The 27,921-nt window shown below is 42.7% G+C and overlaps 1 protein-coding gene across 2 annotated transcripts in view; it reads left to right on the plus strand.

The window, feature by feature from the left end:
- Window positions 1-27,921, plus strand: part of PLEKHG1 (pleckstrin homology and RhoGEF domain containing G1) — a 215,812-nt gene that overhangs the window by 25,723 nt on the left and 162,168 nt on the right. The window contains exon 2 of one of the 2 annotated variants that reach the window (XM_075126804.1): window positions 14,820-14,924. The exons of the other annotated variant lie outside the window; for it this stretch is intronic. Within the exon in view, the coding sequence (XP_074982905.1) occupies window positions 14,897-14,924 (28 nt within the window). The 5' untranslated portion in view covers window positions 14,820-14,896. The remainder of the gene's footprint in view (window positions 1-14,819; window positions 14,925-27,921) is intronic. 2 annotated transcript variants of the gene reach the window in all.

Genomic DNA, 27,921 nt, shown 5'->3' on the forward strand with positions numbered 1-27,921 from the left:
CTCATGCACAACCCCATTGTTGCAATAAATGGATTGCTAAAATGCTATTTAAGCAGATATTTTTAAGGTGTCAATGGCCATCTTATCTGGACTCCATAGTAGGAATAAGAATAGACAAAATTCCCAAAGGAGTGTATTCTGTACTCTGCACAACATGTTGATATTACTCAGTGTGTTTAATTTTTGCTGGTGAAGTATTTGTTTTTCTTAGAAATGACATTCTACAATGGTAGGCTCAGTCATGCAGCTAGGATATTTTGATAACTGAAGATACTTTTCAGAAATGTTGCATCTTGAGGATGGAAAAAGGAAAATACAGAAGTATTTTAATTGGCTTTGATTTATTTGTTCAGCTTTGCCTGAACTTCAAAGAATTTTAGAGTAGTAATGTCTTGTGTTGTGATTACTTAAACCTGCTGACATTTTGTGGTGAACTTTGGTGGGGTGGGGAGAAGCAGAATTGTCTAACTGGAACATCACATGTTTTATATTTCTCTGCTCTTTAAATTGTTGTGGATGTTTAGCTGAAACCAGAATTGTCCAACTCCCCTCCCCCCCCCCGTCTCTGCTTTTTTGTTTTTTTTTTATGAGAAATCCCAACTTAGTGGAGTTTTTCCAATATTTTTGTCAGGTTTTCCGCAGTTTCATTCTTTTGGACTTGTATGCTGCTATGTATGACCATATATAATATGTTTATACTGTGAACAGAATTGCCAATCCCCAAAGTTGAAAAATCATGAAATTGGTCCCAAAATCTTTCCTAGGAAGTAGAGAAATGAGAGTGGCAACCAAACAGAGCTTCTTGGTTTCTGAATAGAGTAGTGCATTACAGGTGACATTGTCACATTTGTCCTGTACTATAGATAAGGTGTGGTTAGAAAAAGCATGTTCACAGAACTTTTAGAATGCACATTCTGCTTTTATATGGCACTTTTGAGACTTTACTAGATGAAAAGTGCTTTACAAACTGCGGTACATATGTACAGATTCTGTAAAATGTTTAACCCCTGTGTGAAGGGGAGCAACCATGTGGATAATTGCTGCATAGTATGTTGAACAATAGTGGGGATGGAAGATAACACAAATCTCTGTTAAGAAAATTGCTATGGATTCATTAGTGTCCATGAAGAACAGACAGGACATCTTCTCAAGTTCTAATAAAAGAAACCAAACTGTATGTGGCAAGGTACAATAAATTTTGTAGATCTCAGGCATAACCTGCACTTCTGGAAAACTTTGGATCCAGATCTGAACTGTACATGCATGAACTCATGTTCCTTATAATGCCTGGAAGGATAAAGTGATAAGTTATCCCTGCTAGGTTTTAAGCTTCTAGTTGTAGGTTATATAGTTATTTCAAACCTCCTAACCTAAATGAATTGTCACCCTAAATGAATTGTCCATTTGAACATTCCAGGTTTAAATTTGTAGTGCTCTTTCATGTCCTCCATATTTTTTAATTCATACATTCTTTTTTCAGTTGAAACGATAAAAACAATATTTCAATTGGTATGTTTCCAGTAACCTAGCAGCATATGATGTAAATGAGTTTTGTGGGTGCACTAATGGATCAGTTACTCTAAATCAGGGGTGGGCAAACTATGGCCCGGGGGCTGCATCTGGCCCTTCAGACGTTTTTAATCTGGCCCTCAAGCTCCTGCCAGGGAACAGGGTTGGGGGCTTGCTCCACGCGGCTCCTGGAAGCAGAGGCACTTTCCCCCCTCTGGCTCCTACATGTAGGGGTAGCCAGGGGGCTCTGCACGCTGTCCCCCTTCCCCCCCCAAGTGCCGCCCCCGCAGCTCCCATTGGCCAGCAAATGGGGCCAATGGGAGCTGCGGGGATGGCGCCTGCGGATGGGGCAGTGTGCAGAGCCAGGCTGTGCCTCTGCGTAGGAGGCAGAGTAGGGACATGCTGCTGCTTCCAGGAGCTGCTTGAAGTAAGCGCCACCCGGAGCCTGCACCCCGGATCCCCTCCTGCGCCCCAACCCCTCACCCCAGCCCTGATACCTCTCCTGCCCTCCAAACGCCTTGGTCCCATCCTCCTGCACCCCAGAGCGTGCACCCCTACCCCAGACCGGAGCCCCCTCCCACACCCTGAATGCCTCATTTCTGGCCCCCACCTCAGAGCCCTCACCCCCCTACCCACCCCAACCCCCAATTTCATGAGCATTCGTGGCCCACCATACAATTTCCATACCCAGATGTGGCCCTCGGGCCAGAAAGTTTGCTCACGCCTGCTCTAGATGTTTGAGAGAATCACTTTGGGGGGAGGAGACTGAAGTGGAAACAACACTTTGTTCTGATGACATTTAAATATTGTTGAGATGTAACAAAACAGGTGGTTTAAAGTAATATAAATCAGCGAACAGCTTCTTGTTCATATGATTGTGTAGCCAGGTCTCTGAAATGTGGAGTCACAGTATTGTATTTCCAGAAAAGTCTACTGAATCATTAAACTAGGATACAGATTTATAGAGAATCTGGTTTGGTTTCTGGGGAAGCGATGATTATTATGGGAAAATGTTCTGAGTGGTGCTATTAATTTAAAAACAACTGACTTAGACAAATGGTTTCAGTTATTAGCTAGATTAATCCAGAACAACGTCTGTCTGTCCAGCTTGTCCACAGTTTACTTTTAAAAATACAATCACTTAAACACATCTTATAGCTAAGCAAACATAAAACTTAATTATCATATGATTAATATAATCTGTAAATCAAATCTGTGTCTTAATTTTTTTCACACCATGCATTCTTCTCAAATAAAGCTAAGTCATAAGAACAATTTAACAGAAGCAATGTATTGTATTGATTTATACATTAGGTCAATTTTTAAACTTTTTTTTACAAAACTTTAAAAAGTGACTAGTAATTTTGGGTGTCCAACGTGAGACATCTGAAAGGGGCGATTTTAAGAAAGTGCTGAACGTCCACCCTCAGCAAGGTATCTCAAATCGGGCATTCAAAATTGCTAGTAACTTTTTCAAAAATCTTGGCCTTGGTTCCTTGTTAGAATTGTGATGCATTTAGTATGTACATGTGCACCCTTGAGGGAGGGTCTGATCCTTAATGGTTCTGTCAATGGGAATTGAGAAACGCTGAGCATCTCTAAGGATGACTACCATTTTTGCAGCCCAGAGCAGTGTTCTGAATATTCACATGTTGAGAAGATTTCTCTCCCCAGCTCACCATATACAAACTGCCAACTGTTTGAAAATAGGATGTAACTGACATTTCTGAAATTGACATTTCTGAACCTATTCGCTGCTGGTGTTTAGCTGAAAAGAAAACTTTTGTGACATTGGCAGTGTGGGTGGCCATTGAAGAGACTGCAAACTAATTCATACCTTCCTCTAGGAATTTATCAGTCAGAACAACTTCATTGTTAAAAAGCTGTGTCACAGGGTTCTGAACTACATCTTAAAGGAATTATTTATAGTGCTGACCTTTGCTACTTTCAAGAGCCTCGCCTACACTTGAGAATTGCACTGTCAAGAATAAATAAAACTGTTTTTTAAATTGTGTTACTGCAGAGGCTCAGGGCTCTAGTTATGGACGAGGACCTCTGTGTGCTAGGTGGTGTACAAATGCAGAACAAAAAGACTGTCTCTGCCTGAAGGCGCTATAATCTTTAACTGAACCTTTAATGGTATCATGTGGCTACAGCAGCCATTTTGGCTAGCATTAAATCTGCCTGACATATCCACAAACAGCATTTTCTCTGATTCTTGCACTCCCAATGGATTGTGGATGCCTACAGTTCCCAACCTGGGTCCTCAAAGCAGGGACTTGTGGCTGTGATAATCTAGAGTTGAAGAGATGCTGTAACAAGGTTCTTTTGGTTTTTTTTTTCCCAAATATGACCTCTATAGGGAGGACCAACTGCATATTGCTTTTTCCCTGCAGGAGCCACTGCATTGGTGCAGAGTGACCCAATCTGGTGCAAGTGTAATTACAACAGTTCTGGCAACAGTTGTGCATCATTTCAGGCTCCTTTTGTGCAAGAACACAAGTTGTGTTAAGAGCATGGCAGGTGCTCGCAACAAAGCTTGCAATCTTAATGCTCAATCTTAAACTTGGCAATGTGTGACACCAGCATTCTAAATTTGTGACAGATGGCTCAAATATGGAACTCATGTATTTTGCTGCATTTCATACCACGATTGAATGATTAGAATGGTTTTTAATTTTAAACAGTGTTTTGTCACTGTGTGAATTAAATAAAACATTTAAAAAAAACTGCACAAATTCATTCACATGTAAACATAAAGACCTCTTACATAGATCATCAGAAGGATTATCCCCAACCCAGACCTCTGCTGGAATAATTGTTATCCTTCATGTGCACCAGCTACTGAAGTTAAATTAGACAGGTATTTAGCTGGGGGTTACACAACTATTTACCAAACAGCAGTAGAATGCTGGGGATTAGGAAACCTGGCCTCCGATCCCTGGCTCTGGGAGATGAGTGAGGTTCAGGGATTAGAAACAGGATAACCAATGCCTGTCTCGTTGACGCACACCTTCCAGAAGTGTGGTTAATTAGATTGGATTTGTCTGTGGGTTCTATTCCCAGTCCTGCCTGAAATGATCTTGTGCAACCTCTCTCAGCCTCCTTTCCCAAATTTTACAAATAAATCAGTATTTGACTGCCTTCTAGGGTTGGTGCATAGGGTCTTGCTCATTAATGAGGGCTGTGAAATGCATGGAAAGAGTCAGCAGTTAGATTTGAACTTGGGTCCCTGAGGCCATGGGGTGTTTTTGCAGTGTAGTAGAACAGGCAAACTGATTCAGCCAAAATCTGGTATATTTGAGGAGTCTGTTTGCAATACCAAAATTCTCTAGTGCAGAAAAGACTCTGTGGTGTTGTAGTTTGGACTACATAACCATAAGGCTGGCTGACTCCCCCTCCGGCCCCTTCCAAACCTGATGTTTAATTTATTCTTTCAGATAGAAATATCATGAAGTAAACATAACTTTTAGCAATGTGGGCCAGGATTACCACAGATGTAAATACCAATGGAAGGGTTTATGCTGCCTCAGCAGTCCCAAGTTGGCAGCCTTTGCTTTTGTCCGCAAAAATAGCGGCAAAACCCTATAAAGAGTTCAGTGCATTACTGTGCAGTGAAAAATGGGTGGTATGCACTGAAAAGAGGGGTGTGACTTGGACAGCTGGAGCATGTGCCTCTTCAGTGGCTCTCTTCAGAGCCTCCTGCCAGCAGGATCCTCCCTGTGAAGTCCCGGCAGAAGTTAAATGTGATTGCCTGCATGCAGATAGACGCTCCCCAGCAAAACCTCTGCTTCTAGATTGAAATACTGCCTGCCGTGTACAGGGCTGAGTCCCTCCTCAGCCATGATAGGCTTTGCAGGAGCACAGTGCATCGTGGAATAGACTTTATGCTTTCCTCGGAGGTAGCTTTGCTGAAATTGGCTCAGAGTCCATTAATTTGTCTCCCTCCTTCACTTTCACCTATACTTAATTCTTAAGCATAGATACTGTAACATTTTTAATAGTGCTTCATGATGAGTTTAATAGCTTTTTTTAAAAAATTTAAAACTGTACTGGAATGTATTGGTTTGAGTTAAAATTCTCTTTTATAAATTCTATTGCCTTTGGGAGGCTAAAGGGCCCCTGTTTAAATTTGATACGTTAGGGCTCTCTAGATTATTTGTAAAGGATTTGGTGGGGGTTGAACTTCAAAATTGTACGTCTTGTTGAGGTACCATTTGAGAAATGTCTTGCCATCATTGCACTAAAAAGGAGCTGGGCAGTATTATTTATACTGTGCCTTGTGGCACTTTACAATCTAACACAAGAAAAGGAAACACCAACGAAGCTTTACATAAGAGTTCAAATCTTGGTCAGAAAGTTTTCCAAATGGAGAGTTAGAAAATGTTTCTGTTAACATGAGACGTGACTCATTTCAAAGGCTGTTCTTGAAATACCTTGAGTCCAATAACTGTACGCACAGGGAGAGAGAGCCGTTTAGTGGAATACAGGTAGGCTAGTGCACATAGCCTTCTGCATTTGAGAGACCATGAATATCTTCCTGTTTTTGTTTTTAAAGAAGGTTCCTGAGCTGGTTTAATTTTGTGAAACTGATTAGGCCAAGGGGTAAAAAAGAGTTTGCCTCCCCAGTGAGGGAGGGGGGAAGGGCCAGGGTAAGAAAAAGTAAGGAAAATGAGGAGCTTGTGACTGATGTGACACTTGTTAAATTAGCATGCCTTATTGGGTCAGCACTGAACAGGCAAAGAGAACTTCAGTAAGGCAACATATGATACATCAGCCCACTGATACCATGGGAAGTACTACAATGGATGTGGAGATAGTAATGGAGAGAAGGCTGAGATGGGAATATAGAAAAAGTGAAAGGAAACATGCAGTAATCCTGCAGAAACAGCCATGAAGTTGAATCTAATGAAAGCAAATGCTTCTTTCTTTTTCCTTTCCTTTCCTGAGGACCCAGAAAGCTCCCATATTTTAAGAAAGCTGTAACACCTCATATTCAGACTCTGCCTGATGAGACAAGACACCTGAAACTACAGTTAAATAACTGGCTCTCTGTGTGTTTGAAATTTTAAGGGTGTGGTGGTTCTTTGTTTTTTGTTTTTGTTTAGATGAATATACTGATGTGATCTCACAACTGGTAGATGACTCTGTGGTCTCCCTGTGTAGTTCAGCCAGGGTTGTCCTTCGGATTTATGGGGCCCTATGCAGTATTATTAAATTGGTGCCCCTATGGCTGATGGCAGCACGGGCTCACAGGCCGCGGGAGGGGGGAGGGACAAGGCAGCAAAGGATACAGAGATGCCCGGCCCACCTCATGGCAGAGGAGAGTCGCTGTTTCCCACAGCGAACCCCTTTATCCTCTCCCTCATGCAGAATGTGTGGCGCCTTTGGCTCTGTGAATACAGCCCCTGTCTAAGGAGACTGCAGTGCGTGCTGGGTGTGTGGGAGCCGACCCGCTCTTACCTGCTGTCATGGGCGGTGGGTGAAGCTGCTGCTTGGGGAGGCTAGCTCCCTAGCCCACCTCTTCTGCCTGTGGCCCCGCCCATACTCCACTCCTGCTCTGCCCCAGGCCCCACCCCACTCCGCCCATGCCCCGCTGTCTCCCCACTGTCTCCCTCCTCTGTTCCCTCCCCTACCCCACTCGTCCCCTTCCAGCCAAATCCCTGAACCCAAATGAAGCAAATGACATTTGAAAACACTCTTCTGCAATTTCTTTCTAAAGAAAATGGAGCATGTTTCCCGCTGCAGGCCAGATGGTGACGACTGGACATGCAGAAGATACCTAATTAAAAGCACTAAATTTGGGGAAAAAAAATGCCAGTCACAGGTTTTTTGATATGCCCTGAAGTTTGTCAGATTTATTTGCAAAAAACTTTGCAGTAAGGGTGAGTCAGCTAGCTGTCTTGCTGAATACAACATTAAATATTATGGAATACATGATGCAGCTCTTCTCTGTTTACATTTTCTTAATCAGTATTTCAGAACTGATTTTATAAGATTACTACATATTTAACTCATGAAACAAAGACATTATTTTAAATTAATCAGTCACAGGTTTAGTGCGTTCATAACAATGTTCATTGCCCTTAGAAAAAGGGAACACGGTATATCAACACTACGAAATTAGGTCGAATTTATAGAAGTCCGTTTTTATATAGTCGATTGTGTGTGTCCCCACACAAAATGCTCTAAGTGCATTAACTCGGCGGAGTGCTTCCACAGTATTGAGGCTAGCATCAACTTCTGGAGCGTTGCACTGTGGGTAGCTATCCCACAGTTCCCGCAGTCTCCGCCACCCATTGGAATTCTGGGTTGAGATCCCAATGCCTAATGGGGCAAAAACATTGTCATGGGTGGTTCTGGGTACATGTCGTCAGGCCTTCCCTTGCTCCCTCCGTGAAAGCAACGGCAGACAATCGTTTCGCACCTTTTTTCCTGAGTTACCTGTGCAGACACCGTACCATGGCAAGCATGGAGCCTGCTCAGCTCACTGTCACTGTACTTCTCCTAGGTGCTGGCAGACACAGTACTGCATTGCTACCCAGCAGCAACCCATTGCCTTGTGGTAGACGGTGAAATAGGCCTGATAGCCATTGTCATCATGTCCGAGGTGCTCCTCGCCGCCTCAGTCAGGTCGGTCAGGAGCGCCTGAGCAGATATGGGCGCAGGGACTAAAATAGGGGTGACTCGACTGGGTCATTCTCTTTAGTCCTGCTGGCAGTCCTATTGTACTGTCTTATGGCAAGCTGGCAAGAGATGAGGATGGCTAGCAGTCCTACTGCACTGTCTGCTGCCAGCCAAAGATGTAAAAGATAGATGGAGTGGATCAAAACAAGAAATACACCAGATTTGTTTTGTATTCATTTGCTCCCCCCTCCCTCCGTGAAATCAACGGCTGACAATCGTTTCGGTGAGGACTGTCAGGGGCACCTTGAAAAGTTTAATGGAGATTCAGTTGTGCCTGAAATACCAGGGGGAGGGATAGCTCAGTGGGTTGAGCATTGGGTTGAGCATTGGTCTGCTAAACCCAGGGTTTTGAGTTCAATCCTTGAGGGGGCCATTCTGTGTGTCAGTTGTTCTTGTTTCTCCTTGATGTGAAGTCACCCCCTTTGTTGATTTTAATTCCCTGTAAGCCATGTCGTCAGTCGCCCCTCCCTCCATCAGAGCAACGGCAGACAATCGTTCTGCCCCTTTTTTCTGTGCAGATGCCATACCACGGCAAGCATGGAGCCTGCTCAGATCACTTTGACAATTAGGAGCACATTGAACACCACACATTTTATCCAGCAGTGTATGCAGCACCAGAACCTGGCAAAGCGAAACCGGGCGAGTAGGCGACGTCAGCGCGGTGACAAGAGTGATGAGGACATGGACACAGACTTCTCTCAAAGCATGGGCCCTGGCAATGTGGGCATCATGGTGCTAATGGGGCAGGTTCATGTGGTGGAACGCCAATTCTGGGCCCGGGAAACAAGCACAGACTGGTGGGACCGCATAGTGTTGCAGGTCTGGGACGATTCCCAGTGGCTGTGAAACTTTCGCATGTGTAAGGGCACTTTCATGGAACTTTGTGACTAGCTTTCCCCTGCCCTCAGGCGCAAGAATACCAAGATGAGAGCAGCCCTCACAGTTGAGAAGCAAGTGGCAATAGCCTTGTGGAAGCTTGCAACTCCAGACAGCTAGCGGTCAGCCGGGAATCAATTTGGCGTGGGCAAATCTACTGTGGGGGCTGCTGTGATGCAAGTAGCCAACGCAATCAAAGATCTGCGGATATCAAGGGTGGTGACCCTGGGAAATGTGCAGGTCATAGTGGATGGCTTTGCTGCAATGGGATTCCCTAACTGTGGTGGGGCCATAGATGGAACCCATATCCCTATCTTGGCACCGGAGCACCAAGCCGGCGAGTACATAAACCGCAAGGGGTACTTTTCAATAGTGCTGCAAGCACTGGTGGATCACAAGGGACATTTCACCAACATCGTGGGATGGCCGGGAAAGGTACATGACGCTCGCATCTTCAGGAACTCTGGTCTGTTTCAAAAGCTGCAGGAAGGGACTCCCAGACCAGAAAATAGCCGTTGGGGATGTTGAAATGCTTATAGTTATCCTTGGGGACCCAGCCTACCCCTTAATGCCATGGCTCATGAAGCCATACACAGGCAGCCTGGACAGTAGTCAGGAGCTGTTCAACTACAGGCTGAGCAAGTGCAGAATGGTGGTAGAATGTGCATTTGGACGTTTAAAAGCGTGCTGGCGCAGTTTACTGACTCGCTTAGACCTCAGCAAAACCAATATTCCCACTGTTATTACTGCTTGCTGTGCGCTCCACAATATCTGTGAGAGTAAGGGGGAGACGTTTATGGTGGGGTGGGAGGTTGAGGCACATCACCTGGTTGCTGGTTATGCGCAGCCAGACACCAGGGCGGTTAGAAGAGCACAGGAGGGCGCGGTGCGCATCAGAGAAGCTTTGAAAACCAGTTTCATGACTGGCCAGGCTACAGTGTGAAAGTTCTGTTTGTTTCTCCTTGATGAAACCCCTGCCCCCACCCACCCCCTGGTTCACTCTACTTCCCTGTAAGATAACCACCCTCCCCTCCTCCCTTCAATCACCACTTGCAGGGGCAATAAAGTCATTGCTGCTTCACATTCATGCATTCTTTATTAATTCATCACACAAACAGGGGGATAACTGCCAAGGTAGCCCGGGAGGGGTGGTGGAGGAGGGAAGGACAAGGCCACACAGCACTTTAAAAGTTTAAAACTTATTGAATGCCAGCCTTCTGTTGCTTAGGCAATCCTCTGGGGTGGAGTGGCTGGGTGGCCTGAGGCTACCGTGTTCTTGGGCATCTGGGTGAGGAGGCTATGGAACTTGGGGAGGAGGGCGGTTGGTTACACAGGGGCTGTAGTGGCGATCTGTGCTCCTGCTGCCTTTTCTGCAACTCAACCATATGCTGGAGCATATTAGTTTGATCCTCCAGCAGCCTCAGCATTGAATCCTGCCCCCTCTCATCACGCTGACGCCACCTTTCAGCTTCAGCCCTCTCTTCAGCCTGCCACCTCTCCTCCCTGTCATTTTGTGCTTTCCTGCACTCTGACATTGTCTGCCTCCACGCATTCCTCTGTGCTCTGTCAGCGTGGGAGGACAGCGTGAGCTCAGAGAACATTTCATCACGAGTGCATTTTTTTTCACCTTCTAATCTTTGCTAGCCTCTGGGAAGGAGAAGATCCTGTGATCCTTGAAACACATGCAGCTGATGGAGGAAAAAAAAAGGACTGTGGTATTTAAAAAGACACATTTTGTAGAACAATGGGTACACTCTTTCACGGTAAACCTTGCTGTTAACATTACATACATAGTACATGTGCTTTCGTTCTAAGGTCGCATTTTGCCTCCCCCCACCACGTGGCTAACCCCACCCCGCTCCTCATGGCTAACAGCGGGGAACATTTCTGTTCAGCCACTGGCAAACAGCCCAGCAGGAATGGGCACCTCTGAATGTCCCCTTAAGAAAAGCACCCTATTTCAACCAGGTGACCATGAATGATATCATTCTCCTGAGGATAACACAGAGAGATAAAGAACGGATGTTGTTTGAATGCCTGCAAACATACACTGCAATGCTTTGTTCTGCAATGATTCCTGACTACGTGCTACTGGCCTGGCGTGGTAAAGTGTTCTACCATGGTGGATGGAATAAGGCTGCCCTCCCCAGAAACCTTTTGCAAAGGCTTTGGGAGTACATCCAGGAGAGCTTTATGGAGATGTCCCTGGAGGATTTCCGCTCCATCCCCAGACACGTTAACAGACTTTTCCAGTAGCTGTACTGGCCGCAAATGCCAGGGCAAATTAATCATTAAACATGCTTGCTTTTAAACCATGTATACTATTTTAAAAGGTACACTCACCAGAGGTCCCTTCTCCAGCTGGCAGGTCCAGGAGGCAGCCTTGGGTGGGTTGGGGGGTACTGGCTCCAGGTCCAGGGTGAGAAACCGTTCCTGGCTGTCGGGAAAACTGGTTTCTTCGCTTGCTTCCTGTGAGCTATCTACAACCTCATCATCATCATCTTCCTTGTCCCCAAAACCTGATTCCGTGTTGCCTCCATCTCCACTGAAGGAGTCAAACAACACGGTTGGGGTAGTGGTGGCTGAACCTCCTAAAATGGCATGCAGCTCATCATGGAAGCGGCATGTTTTGGGCTCTGACCCAGAGCGGCCGTTTGCCTCTCTGGTTTTCTGGTAGGCTTGCCTCAGCTCCTTAAGTTTCACGCGGCACTGCTTCGGGTCCCTGTTATGGCCTCTGTCCTTCATGCCCTGGGAGATTTTGACAAATGTTTTGGCATTTCGAAAACTGGAATGGATAGCATGGATTCCTTTCCCCATACAGAGATCAGATCCCGTACCTCCCGTCTGGTCCATGCTGGAGCTCTTTTGCAATTCTGGGACTCCATTATGGTCACCTTTGCTGATGAGCTCTGCACTCACCTGCAGCTTGCCACACTGGCCAACCAGGAAATGAAATTCAAAAGTTTGCGGGCCTTTTCCTGTCTACCTGGCCAGTGCATCTGAGTTGAGAGTGCTGTCCAGAGTGGACACAATGGAGCACTCTGGGATAGCTCCTGGAGGCCAATACTATCTAATTGCATCCACAGTAACCCAAATTCGACCCAGGAAGGCCGATTTCAGCGCTAATCCCCTTGTCGGGGGTGGAGTAAGGAAATAGATTTTAAGAGCCCTTTAAGTTGAAAAAAAGGGCTTTGTCATGTGGACGGGTGCAGGGTTAAATCAATTTAACGCTGCTAAATTCAACCTCAACTCCTAGTGTAGACCAGGGCTAATTTACTTTGTGTGATCTCCATAACAATAGATGTGTGTGAAATTTCACCAACTTTCAAAAATGTTTCCAAAGATTTTAGGCATAACAAAGGATTTTATATCTTACTAGGTACTGATTTTGCTGGAGCGTTCTCTTAAAACTAGTTCATCAGCTAGAGGTAAAGAAAAGGAAACTCTTTGTCCAGCTATCTGGAAGGACAGGGGTGTTGTTCCTTTATGGGCTCTCTTCAACAGGTGTTGGTAGTGGGGAAGAGGGTGAAGGGAGAAAGGGCAGGAAGACTTTGGAAGCATGTTTTTTTGTACTATAGTAATTAAAATTAAAATGTGTATTTTAGATAAGGGTGGTCTTTTGAAGGATTTATTTACAACACTATATGTCTGAAGATCCAAGCATTTAAGGTTAAAGATGATTATGCATCTAAAAATCTATGCAAGGATTTTTTAGAGATGTGATTTTTTTTTTTTTTTAATAATCTTCACCAACTCACTAATGAAATGTTTTTAAAGCACATTTTAAACTAAGGTCCTGTAGACTAACCTGTTCTGAGTAAATATTACAGTAATGCACAACTGTTTTGCTCAGTAAATTCAGAGACTGACAGTATATACTGGGGATTGGCAAATGCCTGTTAAATGGCTTCATTACCACTCAATGGCTCTTTAACAGTTTCAGTGTTGTGCTAACAGGTCTGGCAGGCTTTTTCACTTTTAAGTTATTAGATTCCCTCTGGAGTAAGAGTCGCCAGGCTGCAGCAGCCAGCTGTGAAAGCCTGCAGGAAGGGTCAGAACTGGGCTAGGAAGAGCCAGGAGGGTAGACACTAAGATCCAGTGGTGCCCCAAATTTTCAGGTGGCTTATGCAGCCGCGTATGCCTAAGGACGGCCCTGAATTCAGCTATGCCTTCCACTGATTAATTTAATTGAAAGTTAGTGTCAGTATTATGTACTGTATGTGCCAAAATTCTTTTATAGTATGAACTGTGGAATAGATCAGAAAAATTAGAAATTATTAGGCTTTCTTATATACCAACAATGGGATTACATAACTGGAAGCATTACAGGAATTCCATTATGGTTTTACTTAATAAATCAGTACTTTGATTAAACTTTAATGTCTGAATAAACCAGACAAATATATAAATACAGTTATGTAAAAATTAATATTTAATTACTATCATAGTTAGGTTGTGGTTTGTTTGGGTTTTTTTATTCATTTCTTCATTACTAATTTTGGGTGGCTACTCTGGAAAGGTTTCACTTAAGTTGCTTGTACCCTGAAAAATGGAAGAAGAGATACTTTAATCTGAATTCACTGGGTTTAACTGTGGGACACTAATGCTTCTGTGACTAACTAAGATCAATCCCTTCATAATGAGTTGGGAAACATTGTCTTAAATATTTACTTTTCTCGACTCATAGTTCTGTTTTTTCCACTTCTACTGTATTTCCAGCACTAGATCATATCACTGAGTAAGATCTAAAGCATGTTCTCCTCGGGGAAGGTGCTTCAAGTGTTGTTCAATCTGAACCTTGCAGTCTAATTCTGTATCTACATACATTTAAAAAAAACTTGATAGAATGCGTTTTACATCCAGCCCTGTGGTATGGCATTGTGCTGCCAAATAGAAAATGTAGAGTTAATTTACTGACTCTAGTTCAGCTTTTTTCAAATGTGGTCACCAGGGGCTTTCCTTCTAGCCATAGCCTTCTCTGGTGCTCCTGCATACACTGCCTTGGGTGTTGGTTGCTAGGACTGCCAACAAGGGTTGGGCCCTGCCCCCTCTGGAGACACCTGGGGCACAACACTGGAGGAGCAGGCAGCCAGGCAGCCCATCTTCCCAGGGATGGTGGAACTCAGGCTTTGGGCTTCAGCCCTGGGGTGGTAGGGCGGCAGGCTCTGGCTGCAGGGCTTCAGGCTCCGGCCCCAGGCTCCAGCTGTGTGTCTTTGGGCTCTGTCCTCTGGCCACAGGGCCTTGGGCTCCAGCCCCCTTCTGCCTCCCCCGATACCCCATCCAGGGCTTAATTTGTCCCCAAACTTGCCAGGGCTGAGTAAGTCTACTGTGAAAAGTGATACTTGTATGTTTTGTTAATATCTCTTTTCACAACAGATTTACTAGCTAGCAATAAATAAAATACTCTGATTTGGACATGTATATGTGCATATTTATTTGTGCATATTTTTGTTTTTCCTAAAGCTAATTAAGTATTTTAGGAAAAAGTGTGAGAGTGGCCACCAGCAAGAGTTGGTGGCCGCAAATAATTTGGCTGAGAACCCCTGCTCTAGTTGTCTTTGGCACTGGGCCTATGGAAATGTATATGTTATGAAAAATGACCTTTTTGGCCTTTGAAAGACGCATGCCAGATGGTTGCTTGTACATGTCTGGCTCTAGAGCAGGGTTCAACAACCTTTGAGAAGTGGCATGCCAAGTCTTCATTAATTTAAGGTTTCGCGTGCCAGTAATAAATTTTACATTTATAGGGGTCCCCAACGGAACCCCAGACTGGCAACAGACTGAGCGGAGCCAGCAGCCAGGACCCCGGCTGGCATGGAGCCGGATGGCTGGAAACCCAGACCAGCAGCGAGGTGAGTGGGGCTGGTGGCTGGTATCCCAGGCCGGCAGCAGGCTGAGTGGGGCTGGGACCCCGGATGGCAAGGGGCCGGAAGCCAGGACCCCAGACTGTCAGCGAGCTGAGCGGGGTGGCAGACAGAACCCCAGACTGGCAGCGGCTCACCCGCTGCTGGTCTGGGGTTCCACCAGCTCCTGCCAGCCGGGGTCCTGGCCTCCGGCCCCGCTCAGCCTGCTGCCGGCTAGGGGTTCTGTTCACCCAGGCTGGCAGCGGGCTGAGTGGAGCTGGGACTCCGGCTGGCAAGGGGCCAGTGGACGGAACCCCAGACCGGCAGCAGGCTTAGCAGGTTCGGCGGACAGAACCCCAGACCGGCGGTGGGCTGAGCAGCTCATCCCGTCACCGGTCTGGGGTTCTGTCCACGGGTCCTGCCAGCCGGAGTCCCAGCCGCTGGACCCGCTCAGCCCGCTGCTGGCCAGAGGGTTTCATTCACCCAGGCAGGCAGTGGGCTAAGTGGGGCCAGTGGCTGGGACCCCGGCTGGCAGCAGCGTGCTAGTAAAAATCAGTTGCATGCTGCAGGTTGCCGACCCCTGCTCTAGAGTTTTATATACAGAGACTTGATGAAATTCATTTCTTTGGCCTTTTCTGTGAGTTTTGTAAGTACACTTTTTAATACAGTACATGCAAACTTTCAAGGGAGTATAAATATTGATACTTTCCTTTTTTGGGTTGTTGCCTAATTGGGAAACAGATTATTTTTCATGATGCTTTGCTTGCCGTTAGCCTTTCTCCTGTATTTTTCAAGACCTAAATTAATGGCCTGTTTTCAAAGTAATTGAATACACACAGCTTAGTTGATGACAATGATTTGTGCATGCTTGGCACTTCTTCAGATTAGTTCCCAACTGCATACGCTCTGGAATAAGTGACTGTAATGAGCCATATAGAAAACTTAAGATGTGACATGTTTTGAAAATGGTAGGCAAAGGAAAAGGCAAGGCATCCTTATTCAATGGCCATTCCAATCAAAGCAGCAAAATTCCATTCAATGCCATTCCAATCAAAGCAGCAAAATTTAGTACAAGGGTTGTCTCTGGACTGGTCAGGTAAAAGGAGACTGGGTGCAACTCTCAAGAAGGTGAAAAGGGAATTTGAATAAAACTGACATGCATACAGATTGGTGCAGACAAGAAAAAAATTGTTTTGGGGTTAAAGATAGAACAAGGAAAATTGGTCTTGTTATCTGTGTATGAAGTGAAGAATATCTGTTAGCAAGTAGAAGTCAGAACAGACTGGAGAAAGTAAAAGCATTCCAAAATTATAAGGTGAGACAAGTAAAGATGCTTTGTTACTGTCACCCAGCATTACATCCACAAAACCTAGATAATTCTGTAGTGAATTATCAAATCATTGTGCAGAAAGATTTCTTTGGATTGGCTGAATATGGATTTAAATATCATGATTACTAGATTTTTGATGTTCCCTACCCTGTTAAAAGCCACCTAGCATACAGCTCCACCAAAGTATTTTATTTAGCTTTTTAATACAGTTGTTACAAAAGTTAAATTATTAACTATTAGTTTCAAGAACTTGAAGGAAATGATGAAACCCAAAAGATCTCCTCCTAAAATATTTCCAAACTGTGGTTGGTCTTGTATACTGTCCATATCAATTGGAATAAATAAAAGACACTTTTAGTTTGAACTCTGAATTTCCGTGTTTTTGTAGTTTAAGGCACAGCCTTCATGATCTCATTTATTTTAAGCTCCTAAAAAGTTAAATGAAACCTTGTCAATATGCACAGTGCATCTAACTCCATGGTGTGTTTGATAGTTAATTTTAAACAACTAATATATTCAATCATGGTTGTGTTTTTGTTTTTTGTTTTTTTTAAACTGATGTGGAGAAGAGAAAAGGGCATTCAGCTAAAGGAAATTACCTTCCCAAATATAACATTTTTAAATGATGTAATCCCTCTTCTCCCCCCCCCCCATATGTTTTTTTGAATAGAACTAGTGTTCTCATACAGGGCAAGTAATAAGTTGGGTTTTAGCCATACAATGTTGAGCAATAACTCTATATTTTCTAGGTAAGCATATTGAGATAAGAAACTTCATTTACGGAATGACAGAGATTGTGCTCCCCCCCCCTTTGGCTGGAGAACACTATTTTAAACTTAATTCAGTTTTTACTCAATTGCTTTTTCATTAGTCAAATTTATTCTCTGACATCCAGTTTCTGTTGAGATTATTTTTATTCAACTCCCACAAGGTATGTGGTTTTAGTTTTACATACAGTGGTCTTTAAAACTGCTTAACATAGAATCTAGAACGATGGAACCATGTCTCTCATCTTTCTGATCAATATGAAACACTTCCAGGATCACATTCATTGTAATGGCAGCTGAGAAAAGCTCTGATTTAGCAAAGCACTTAAACATGTGCTTATATTCCTCCCCATTTAGCAAAATACTTTAGTATGTGCTGAAGTACTTTGCTAAATTGGGGACTCAAGACCTGGGTTTTTAATTGAGTGTAGATGTCCACTGTATGTGAAACTAACGTGTGGAGGGAGATTTGGCTTCCCCAAGAAAATCAGTCAGTGAGGTCTGTAGATAATTGCAAACTTCAGTTTCAGGAAATATATTATTTGCAAACCACACTTCAACAGTTGCGCTTTTGTTGGAGTAGTTTGATAAATAACATGTTGCTTTTACAGGAAATGTCTCAGTTTAAATTGAGGCCATTGATTCAGGCAGATTAGAAGTTAGTATGCAGTGTGTTATTAGTCTGTTTTTTATTTCCTCCTCTTTTAATGTATATCCAAAATATCTTGGTGGGGGAGAAGACATGAACTTGTGCACCAGTGAACTGCCCAGATCGAATCTGGGAGGCAAACAGAATCGGCGTTTGGACATATGGAGCTTGTCTGAAGTTTTAACCCATGACTGTTCTATGTTCTCTGTTGTGTACAGTTTCTGATTGCATACGGTCTGTGATCATCAGTGATACAACAAAAGCCCATAAATCATTGAACATGATCAAAAGGATGGATAGTTTTATTTTTTCCTTCAATCTTTTATAGAAACTAATTTGTCTTTGTGCATCTGCCCAAATATCAATATCTGACTCTCTTTTTTTCCTTTAACTTAGTTGGTCTCCACTGTTGTTCTTTGGAGAATAACTCAAACCATTATTTCTGAAAAAGCCTGTTTTGAGTACTACATGAGTTTGTATAAGTGAGGAGCTCTTATATAAGCCTTTTACTGCAGTAGTTTGTAACTGTTCTTAATAATACAAATCCATTGCAATTATATAAAACACACCAGCCAGGCTGGTGTATCAGCAGTTTCCCTGCAGTTTGCTTATTAAGTCAAAACTCTGTGCATTTCCTACCTTGATCATTATGTTGGGAAGAGTGAGTCAGTGGAGTACGTGAGAGTAAAGTGATAGTTATCCATTATTATGGTTTTAAACAGGGTTTTTTTGGGTCATGAATAACCGTCAGCAGTGCCAAACCAAACATTCCTTTGCATCCTTTTTCTCTTGCTTTCCAAAACAATTTACAGTTGTAGAAAGAAAATCTGTCCTGTCTGTTACTCACTCTGCAACTAATTTGTTTAGGAAATTTTTTAATGGAGTAAATGGGCCTTCTAGACAACACTAACTTTTTGGCATTTATTGGCAGGAGTCAACGTCTGCTGGAGGTTCCATAATTTTTCTAATGCAATAGCTGTAAAGTTTAAAGAAGGAGAAGAAAAAGAAAAAACCCTCAAACAACTCTCAAACATTTTAGATAGAAGAGATAATCAAAACCTGTTGAGTGCATAGCTTTAGAATGCTGAATGTAAAATAGATTGCATTTGGGTATTTGATATATAGTATATTTTATATTGGTTTGATGGACAGCATTATTTTTGTTACTAGCCAAACTACTTTAAAATTCTAAACATAGTGCATAGGTACATTCCTTTAAAGTCTCTGTGTATTCACAATTTGCATTTGGTGCCAAGAAGAGTTTATTCCGCAGTTAATTCATTTTATAGATATTTCTTTAAATGGCTGGAATTTAATTCATAATGTTTTATCTTGTAAAAGTAGCATACTCAATCCTGAGGGATTGTTGTTCTATTAAAAGCAATGGGGCTGATTCAGCATAAGTGAGGCTCTGTAAAGGAGTCCTGACTATTTCTGTCGCGAAGTGGTAATGGCTTTAATACAAGATGTTGATTTATTGAATCAGGTATGCGAACTAGGAAGACTTATAGGGTTGTAAAAGGCTTTCTCCCCTATCTCAGTATTTCTGGCTTGAGGCATTTTAAAACCTTGAGTCAGATACCCAAAATCAAGAGATTGGTTTTAAAATCATGAGCTTTAGTTCCCTCCCTTCTCCCGCTCCTTCAAAATTGAGATTTTATTTGTCTTCTAGATTTTTTTAGGGCCCTTATGGTATGTTTCCAAGCTTAACACAGTTGTTTCGCTGAAACCATGAGGGCTAGAAACTTATTTTAAACAATCCAGATGAAAAGATGGGGGAGGTATTTGGACAAAGAAATTTATCTGGATTAGTGGGCCTTTTACATGGGAAAAGGGATATACATCTTCAATTTGTGGAGCTCATAAAGGAATTTTTTAAATAAATGTCTGTATAGACAGCATTTGTCTCCAGTTAAGATCATCATATTTTTGCTACTAGGGAAGTGCTCTGTTGGAGGGGTAAAGGAAACATGTGACAGTTATGTCTGGGAATAGATGGTTTGGGGAAGCAATTATTAAAGAGATTAATTTTATGGGGTGCCAGCATCCTCGAGATCTGCTTACTTAATGTTGCGGTAAAGCATCTACATTTTTAACAGAATGACAAATGTATTCCTTATTGTTAGCAGCTAGATTTTGTATACACTTTACTAGAAAAATGTGACTCTACCTTTGGAACTGTAATATAGTAAAATATGGACTGTCCTTGTTGTGCAAACTTTTCATTACAAACACCTACACAAGAGAAGTGCAAAAAAGTGGATAGGTGTTTAGAAATTTAGTTAGCCTTTTTAATCTACTCAGAGGAGGAGGGCTGCCCAGGCAGAAAACCAGAATCTTCAGCTAGGATTTTGAATATTAACCTGAATAGGTAATGTACAATGTAGTATTTGATCATTTTATTGTAACTTTGCCTTAATAAAGAATAAAAAACAAAATGTTTCTCATGTAATCCCATGATTTTCTAGAAGAGAAACACTGCAAGACTCACAATAAAATCACAAAAGTTGATAACACTTCTATCTGCTTCACTACATCAAATAAGTATGTAGCAGTCTTAACACTCTGTAGTTTGCAGGCTAGGAACCTTCAGTGACAGAGTAGAAGTCTGAAGTACAAGTGGCCGATGCAGTGTTAGCAAGTGATTACATTCATGTATAAACATTTTTCCCCAATATGGGGAAATCCTTCCTATATATTCTATCTCAGTGTTTTATACTGCCATATATCACTGTAGCATTTGAGAGCCTATATATTGGACTCAAATGCATTTAACATTCATATATATTTCTGTTACCTGTGTTTGTTGCTACTTTCCAAAGTTCTTTGTGTTTAAACAAAGCCTTTGTTTCTTTGCATCCTATCTTTTTCCTACTACTTAATCCTGTGGCGAAGTCAACAGTCCCTTTCCAAACAATGAGTTGTGATATCCTAAGCACAGGCTGAAACAAAAGGAGAAGCTTCTGTATTAAACACTCCCACACAGCTCCAATAATAGAAAAATAATCAGCAGAAACCTAATATGCCTTAGAAGTAAATCTCAGGGGTTTTCTTCCTCACATTCAACCTCACAGAAGTCTGGGACTTCTCTCTCTTTAGAGCCATTTCCTTTAGATTACTGGGCAACTGCTAGCCATTTGTACAGACAGTGTCTCTAACCCAGGATTTGCCCTTGCTGATGATCCCAACTCCTGACTCTGCTTGTGCCATCAGAGTAGCAGCAGCAGCCGCTTCTGACTAAAATCTGGAATCTGTGGTGCAGGTGCTGGGAATTAGAGAACCAAATTTAAAAAAATTAATTCTAAAAGGGAAATGAGCATGTTTAGGTGTCTTTTAGCCACATCAGAGTTTATAGGAACAGTTTTATGTTTTTTGAAAAGTAGTTCTGGTGTTTGACACCAGTGGGACCCATAAACCCATATTTAAGGTTTCTTTCCTTATGTGAGTGCACAAGAAAGGCATTCATTAGCGCTGAAGGAAATGGCTTCATACATACTGAAAGACTTTTGTTATAAGCTAGCGTTACTGGTCAAATGGTGGTGTTGTGCTATAATTAGTGGTACATTGTCAGTCAATATGGATTTATATGCACCACACTTATTAGTGTTAAATCTCTTTGCAGTCAAGATTAAATATATCTAATTGTTCTCCTTGTAGTTCTGTCTGTCTTTCATGCAAGAAGATAAGATGCTGAAGATCAATAAATACCCAAACCATGCGTTTCAACTTGAGGAGGGTGTGTGTGTGTGTGAGAGAGAGGAACTATCACTCTGCCATTGTGTGTGTATATCTGATCTTGACTCCCTCTAGTGACTGAGTTCAGTGGCTATACAGCTAATTATGATATTGCAGAGCTCAACAAAAACAGGCTTGTGCTTTTGGTGTTCAAAGTCACAGGTTTGGTTCCAGACAATTGTCGTGTGTGTCCGTGTGTCCAAAGCTCTTTACACAGCAAGAAGAGAATGTCACTGTTAGTTCAAGGAGAAGAAAGCTAGGAACTACAGTGCAGAAAAGATCCAAGTAGTTTTGAATACAATCTATTTAGGCTGAGAATAGATTGAAGTGTGTTACAAAGCCCGTCCAGTCTAAAACTGCTAATGACTCTTGAAAATGTCAGACCATTGTGTGCTAATTCTTGCCAGTACTCTGTCCTTTGAATAGGTTTGTAGATTAGATTTTTAAATCTGATTTTCCTTATGTAGGCCTAGATAGCATCCAGCAGTAAAACTTACTTTTTGTAAAAAGCAAATCCTATAGAACATAATGCTATAGCAATCCGGTTACTGTTTATCTTGAAAACTGTGCCCTAGCAAATTTTTATAATGAAAACCACATTGTTTAGATGTTATTGTGGAAAAGTGAATCTGATGCAATGCATTATACCTGGTGCTATGCCTTAAATCAGGGTGGGCAAACTTTTTGGCCCAAGGGCCACATCTGGGTATGGAAATTGTATGGTGACCCATGAATGCTCATGGAATTGGGGGTTGGGGTGCAGGGAGCATGCAGGGGCTCTGGCTGGGGGTGAGGGCTCTGGGGTGGGTCTGGGGATGAGGGGTTGGAGGTGCAGGAGGGTGCTCCGCGTTAGGACTGAGGGATTCAGAGAGCAGGAGGGGGATCAGGGCTGGGGCAGGGGTTTGGGGCATGGAAGTGGGTTGGGGTGCAGGCTCCAGGTGGCGCTTACCTTAAGGAGCTCCCGGAAGCAGTGGCATGTCTCCCCTCCAGCTCCTACACAGAGGCATGGCCAGGCAGCTTTGTGTACTGCCCTGTCTGCAGGAGCTGCCCCTTCAGCTCCCATTGGCAATGGTTCCCAGCCAATAGGAGCTGCGGGGGTGGCTCTTGGGCCAGGGGCAGCGTGCGGAGCCCTTGGCTACCTCTATGCATAGGAGCCGGAGGGGGAACATGCCACTGCTTCCTGGAGCCATGAGCAGGGCAAGCCCCCGACCCTGCTCCCTGGCTGGAGCACTGGAGTGGCTCGAGCCCCAGACCTCACTCCCCGGCAGGAGCTTGAGGGCTGGATTAAAATGTCTGAAGCGCTGGATGCAGCCCCCAGGCCGCAGTTTGCCCATCCCTACCTTAAATCCACTGAAATCAAGCTAACACAGAACACATTACCTGCTTGCTGACCAGTATATTGCTTTGTGAACACATGTCAGTAGTGTTCTGTGATCTGCACTGGCTGCTGTATGCGTTCCTGATGGAGTTTGTGTTGACTTTTACCTATAAATCATGAAACAGCTCGGGACCAGATTGCTTCTTTATTAGTATGATACTGCCATAAAGTGTATTCCAGGAAGGGCATAGGCTAGGCCAGCCACCTTGCCCTGGCTCTTTGAAATAGCCCAAATTTGTTGAACTTCAGGACAAGTTACAAAGTCTCTCAATATTCCTTATGCTTTGAGGGATCAAGGGTGTGTTCAGGACTAGTACGTGTAGATGAGGTGGGGTACCGTTTGGGTTAGTTTTACCTTTTTTCTAGTTATTGTCTGACTTTGGGGGAGTGGGGGATTGAAGAGAGGCTACTGGCTTTATTTGCACCTGTACAGTCGTGCATATATGTATATGTAAGGTGGATATATATATATATATATATATATATATATATATATATATATATATATATATATAAATTTAAAGTCCATAGAGCTTTGCATAGGAGCTTCCACACTTTTTTATATTGGTGTTATAAATCAAAGTAAATGAAATAAGGGTAGTAAATGGTTTGGTTCAGAAACTGCCTAGACACTGAAGCTAAGCAGAACCCCCTCAGATAGCCAAAAACCATATAGAATTATCCTGCCAGTTTGGGGCTGATCTGTAGCAATTGACTAAAGCTACTAAAGCATGGGTATCATCCACAAATTACAAAGAAACACAATGTTGCATTCTCAGGAAGTAGCCAGTGCCACCTGCAGGAACTATGTTACTACATGCTGTTTCTGTAGTTCAGTGGACAGCAACTTTAAAAACCATATGAGATAGAAGTAACAAATTCAAATATGATCATATCCGAGGATGTTGTATTCCATTTTTTTACTGTATAGATAGCATCATGATGATACACAGTTTAGGATAAATTGTTTGGTTAAATAATCCCCAAACAGCAACACTAACTAAACCACAGAAGTATGGGATGATATGGACACCACCTTGCTTACACTAGGAAATAACCATTGGAAGTTGTCGACTTGTAGACCCTTTTTTTTTTCCCTGGAAATCTCGTGAAAAGTATTACTGTACAAGTACAGAAATTACTTAAACTGTGGGTAAAGGATGAGCAAACCTATGTGTGATGGAGATCAGAGGTAAGTATTATTCCTGGACTACTGTTGAGTTTATAAATCACGCAGTGACTCCTGCATTGGTTTACATCACATTACTACTTCATAAATATATATATAAATACCTGTTTCACTGTTCAAAACCAGTGTTTGTTCATCTATGATATCGATACCCATCACTGACTACTTGAACATCTGCCAGATTAATAGATTGGTGTAACATGGTTCCTAGTATATGTTTGAAGTTTCATTTTTCTTTCTCCTCCTCATCTTCTCTGGTTATGGAAAACTCTGTCTGGGGTAGGTTTTCTTTTTCTTTTTTCCCTTGGAGGATTGGGGGCAGTAGTTGTAAAATGGAAGGTCTTGGAACATGACTGTAAATTGGTCAAATTCTGGATTAGTCTGATGTCCTCAAGATGTTCATTTGGCATCCCTTGGTGGAGAATGCCTTATCTCTGGCTCTTGCACACTTTATCCTGGATTTCATGATCTGCATTGCCCCAGAAAAACATGCTGTCTTGGTTCACAGATGGAGATGCCATCTCTAATGTAGCTGGGACCTGATCCAGTAATGGGTTTGGAGATCATTACCAAGGTCTTGAGCTGGCACTGAAAGTGGATTGGTAGCCTGTTATGAGCACATTGGCTAACTCATGGAGAAAGCAGACGGCCACATTCTGCACAAACTGGAATTTTTGCATTGTTTTCAGATTACATAAATCAGTGACAGTAATTCAGTCCAGAGGTGACAAACGCATGGAACACTGTGACCGGGTCTTCATTTGTGAGGAAGGGCTGAAGTTTCCTAGAAAGCTGGAGAAGGCAGGAGGTGTGTGTTATGTCACTGATGCTACTGGGACTGTTCGGTTCAGTGATTGTTCACATAGGGTCTTGAGGCTTTGCATCATTTTTTTGGAAATGGGGTGGTGTGGTGATGGTGCTGGTGCATGCCTTCATTTGACAGGGAGGACAGCATCTCTGCTAGCTCCTCAAAATGCTTCCCTTCACACCAAAATAATGTAGATCCTTGCCTGGACTGAGTTGGAGCCAGCTGCTCTTTACTCAGGAACTGGTCTCTTGTAGGTGTTGTGACATCTTAATAACAGTGATATTGATTGCAACTATGGGGAAAAGAGATAGAACTGAGTGCTGTCAGTGTGGTGTTGACAGTGGAATTCATGGCATCTTGCTTTAACTCTCAAGTGGTCTTTTGTATATTGTGATATGCAAGGAAGATAGCACAGACCTCTGTGAGACTCTGCGGGGCCCTTGGGAAGAAGAGCAGTTACTCATCAACACTCTGGTTTCTGCTGGACAGAAATGAATGGAGCCATTGTGGTGCTGTGCCGTGTACTCTATATGGGAACTTCCAAGGTGAAGATATCGCCAACTTAATATTTATCATAGACAAGAACTTAACTTTCAAGAAAGGGGTCTTAAGCTGCTGGAAACATATTAAAAGAATTAAGGCCTTTGGACATGCTTAACTCTGAATTTTCAGGATTTCTATTCTTTTATCCCCTCTTGTCTTTATTTAGAATTTTTCTGGGTTTTCAATGTATTTAAGAGTGGACTTGATTTTAAAGAATGTTCTTGTCTATTACCTTTATTATTACCATAATGACAGCATGGTGGAGATGTTTGTCTGAGGGTGTTCACCCAACCAGTGACAGTGTGGCTTATGTAGAATCCGTGACACCAAGGGGAAAGGTAGAGGGCCAGTGGACCAGCACTCCATGTTAGTGTGGAATATAGATCCAGAAGATTAGATACCATGTTCCCTTCCAAAGTCCTAGGGTGAAATCCCCATTCCCTGGAAGTGAGTGGCAAAACTTTTGGAGACAGGATTTAACCCTTGGCAATGCAAAAGGAAATCTCAGCTTTTCAATAGAAAGTATTTGATCTATACATAATAAATCTATACATAATAAATATACTATATTGTCCGTGATTCAGGAAAACACTTAAGCATGTGATTAACTTTAGGCAAGTGCTGAAGTCTGATTTGGGTTAAGCAAATGATTTATGTGTTGTCTTGAATAGGGATGCTTTCCTGAACTGAGGCCAACCCATGCAGTTGTTGCTGCTGGTGTCCTACAGGGAGATGTTTTGCTTGTCTCTCAAGAATTTGGCAGTGTCTACACTACAGACCTTACAGTGTCACAGCTGTACTGCTGCAGCTGCAAGGTCTCCCCTGTAGCCGCTCGGGTGCACGCACATGCTTGCGCGCGCACGTGCTCTCTCTCTCTCTCTCTCATATATAATTGGGGATGGTTTAATGAGTGGTGGTAGCTATGTCAGTGGGAGACCATCTCCCACTGACAGCACTGTCCACACAGGTGCTTTTGTCGGTGAAACTTATGAGGGCCGGGGTGTGTGTTTCTTTCACTGATTTGTTTAGTTCAAATAAGAATCCAAACACTGGGAGGTGTTTATTTCAAACTGCTGACCCTTTTTGGAATACAATTAGTGATTGCTGCTTCTATTAAGGCTCACTTTAGGAGAGCTATGCTATTTCACTGTGCTATTTCCTTATGTAATACAAACAAATTGCATTTATGTTGTGTTCTTTTTTAAATACCTTTTAATTACTGATATGCTAATCACTATACATTATTTTGAACATTGCAATGAATGGAAATCTGTCATTTTTGCTCCGTTTTTTGGAGCACTTCATTTTTGTAATATTAAATTTGACTTCTTTTTTGCTTTTTCTGTAACTCCTGAAGTATTTGCAGCAGTTCTGGGTTTTGAGAGGAAAACTGATCTACCATTAGAGAGTTGAAGAAATTTTTGCTCTGAGACCTCCCACTGGGCCCATTTGGGTGGCCCTGGCTGATTATGGCATGTAAAAATGCATGGCCACGGATCTGCATGCTTTTGGTTACTGTTAGAGCCTTGCTTATTTTACTTGAGAAACATAAACAGTATAGTTGTATGTATTCATAATATCACAGATAAATGCATATTGCATTTCAAGCTTCCTAACTGGATAATAATAATACAGAGCTCTTATGTAGCACTTTTCAATGTTCCTGCAAAAAATAGTGCCCAAACATATACAGTAATTAGAATCACAAATACTGTAACTTTTGTAAATAGTGATGGACCCAGGAATTTTAAGTGTCATGTGGCCTAACAGTTGAAGCCACAAAGGACAGGAATAATAATGGCTTTGTCAATAATTGCAGCTCAGATAAAAACATTCAGAAGTGTCCTGTAAGATTATTTTTCTTGAGGTCCCTTATATAATTGAACTCACAACTGTTTGTAACCCAGAGGTTCACAGTAGGATTGTTGTATACATTGAGTTATTTGGATTAGAAGGTAAGCGGGGTTGCATTCTTTTATCTCTTATCTATCTATCACCTACAAGAATATGGCCATTGCAAAAGGAAAGGATCCCTCCCTTAATTTGAAAAGTAGGCTTTATACCAACTGCTATTGGTATACCCCAAATGATCAGAATTCACGTTAACATCCCCTTTCAAACAACAAAGAAACATGAGATGAGAAAGGTTGAAGATGTCGCTGTCAATCCGATATTGGATGCCAATCCCCTGTGGTAGATGATCTTGAGTTAGTGTTTTCATAGCTGCTAAGAAAATGAAGAAGAGGGTGGGTGCCAGTACACAACCTTGTTTTATGCCAGTTTGGATGACACAGGGGTCGGAGGTAGAGCTGCTGCACAGGGTGGAGGCAGTCATCCGGTCATGGAGGAGTCTTACAATGGTGGTATAAGTATACGTATAAGTAGGGGCATAGCAAGCAGATCGAGGGACGTGATCGTTCCCCTCTATTCGACATTGGTGAGGCCTCATCTGGAGTACTGTGTCCAGTTTTGGGCCCCACACTACAAGAAGGATGTGGATAAATTGGAGAGAGTCCAGCGAAGGGCAACAAAAATGATTAGGGGTCTAGAACACATGACTTATGAGGAGAGGCTGAGGGAGCTGGGATTGTTTAGCCTGCAGAAGAG

Source organism: Caretta caretta, chromosome 3 (genome assembly GCF_965140235.1).
Source record: "Caretta caretta isolate rCarCar2 chromosome 3, rCarCar1.hap1, whole genome shotgun sequence".
NCBI classification, from domain to species: domain Eukaryota; kingdom Metazoa; phylum Chordata; order Testudines; family Cheloniidae; genus Caretta; species Caretta caretta.